Below are 551 nucleotides of genomic sequence, written 5' to 3' on the forward strand. Positions count from 1 at the left end.
AACAAGCAACGGCCTCCTGATGAATCAAGCTACGACACATGTTCAGACTACACCGCATGAGTTCTTTGACAACGTATCTTAGTCACTATATCAAAAATAAATCTCCGTATTGTGCCACTACCTAGCCGACACGACGCTATTCAGCGTAACAATCTAATGCGATATCGAATCTCTTCAAATCCTCATAATCACCCGCTACATAAGTCGATCTCCTTCCTCATGTTCTGTCATATCGAGTACGGTGAAATATGAAGATCACTCTAGCCCTGTCTCGTTACAAAAAGGTAATCCCGTCTTTGGGGTGGAAGCACTTCGGCAACCTGATTTCCATGGTCTAGAACAACGACTGAATTCAGCCGTGCCTTGCTCTCGATAACGAGTGGAAAGATCGAAGATCTGGCTGATCTCTTCCTATGTCATGTCGTAGATCACCGTTCGTAGAGCCTCTTGCGTCCTATGCTGATGCTGGTTGAGGCTCACCCGCTGATCAACACAGGCGTTTTGCTCAGCCGAGAAGCTCATCAGAATCATGTTGATCAACTGAAGATTAC

At 45.7% G+C, this 551-nt stretch overlaps 1 protein-coding gene across 1 annotated transcript; it reads right to left on the reverse strand.

Moving 5' to 3' along the window:
- Nucleotides 1-255: 255 nt before the first annotated feature.
- CTAM01_17326 (uncharacterized protein) lies at nt 256-531 on the reverse strand (the record flags this gene model as incomplete). Its single annotated transcript, XM_060533311.1, has 2 exons — nt 256-411; nt 481-531. 2 exons carry the CDS (start codon nt 529-531, stop codon nt 256-258), a joined length of 207 nt encoding a protein of 68 aa, XP_060372111.1.
- Between the last annotated feature and the right edge of the window lie 20 nt (nt 532-551).

The sequence above is a fragment of the Colletotrichum tamarilloi genome, assembly GCF_030869305.1.
Source record: "Colletotrichum tamarilloi strain Tom-12 chromosome Unknown Scaffold_507.1, whole genome shotgun sequence".
Lineage (NCBI taxonomy): Eukaryota > Fungi > Ascomycota > Sordariomycetes > Glomerellales > Glomerellaceae > Colletotrichum > Colletotrichum tamarilloi.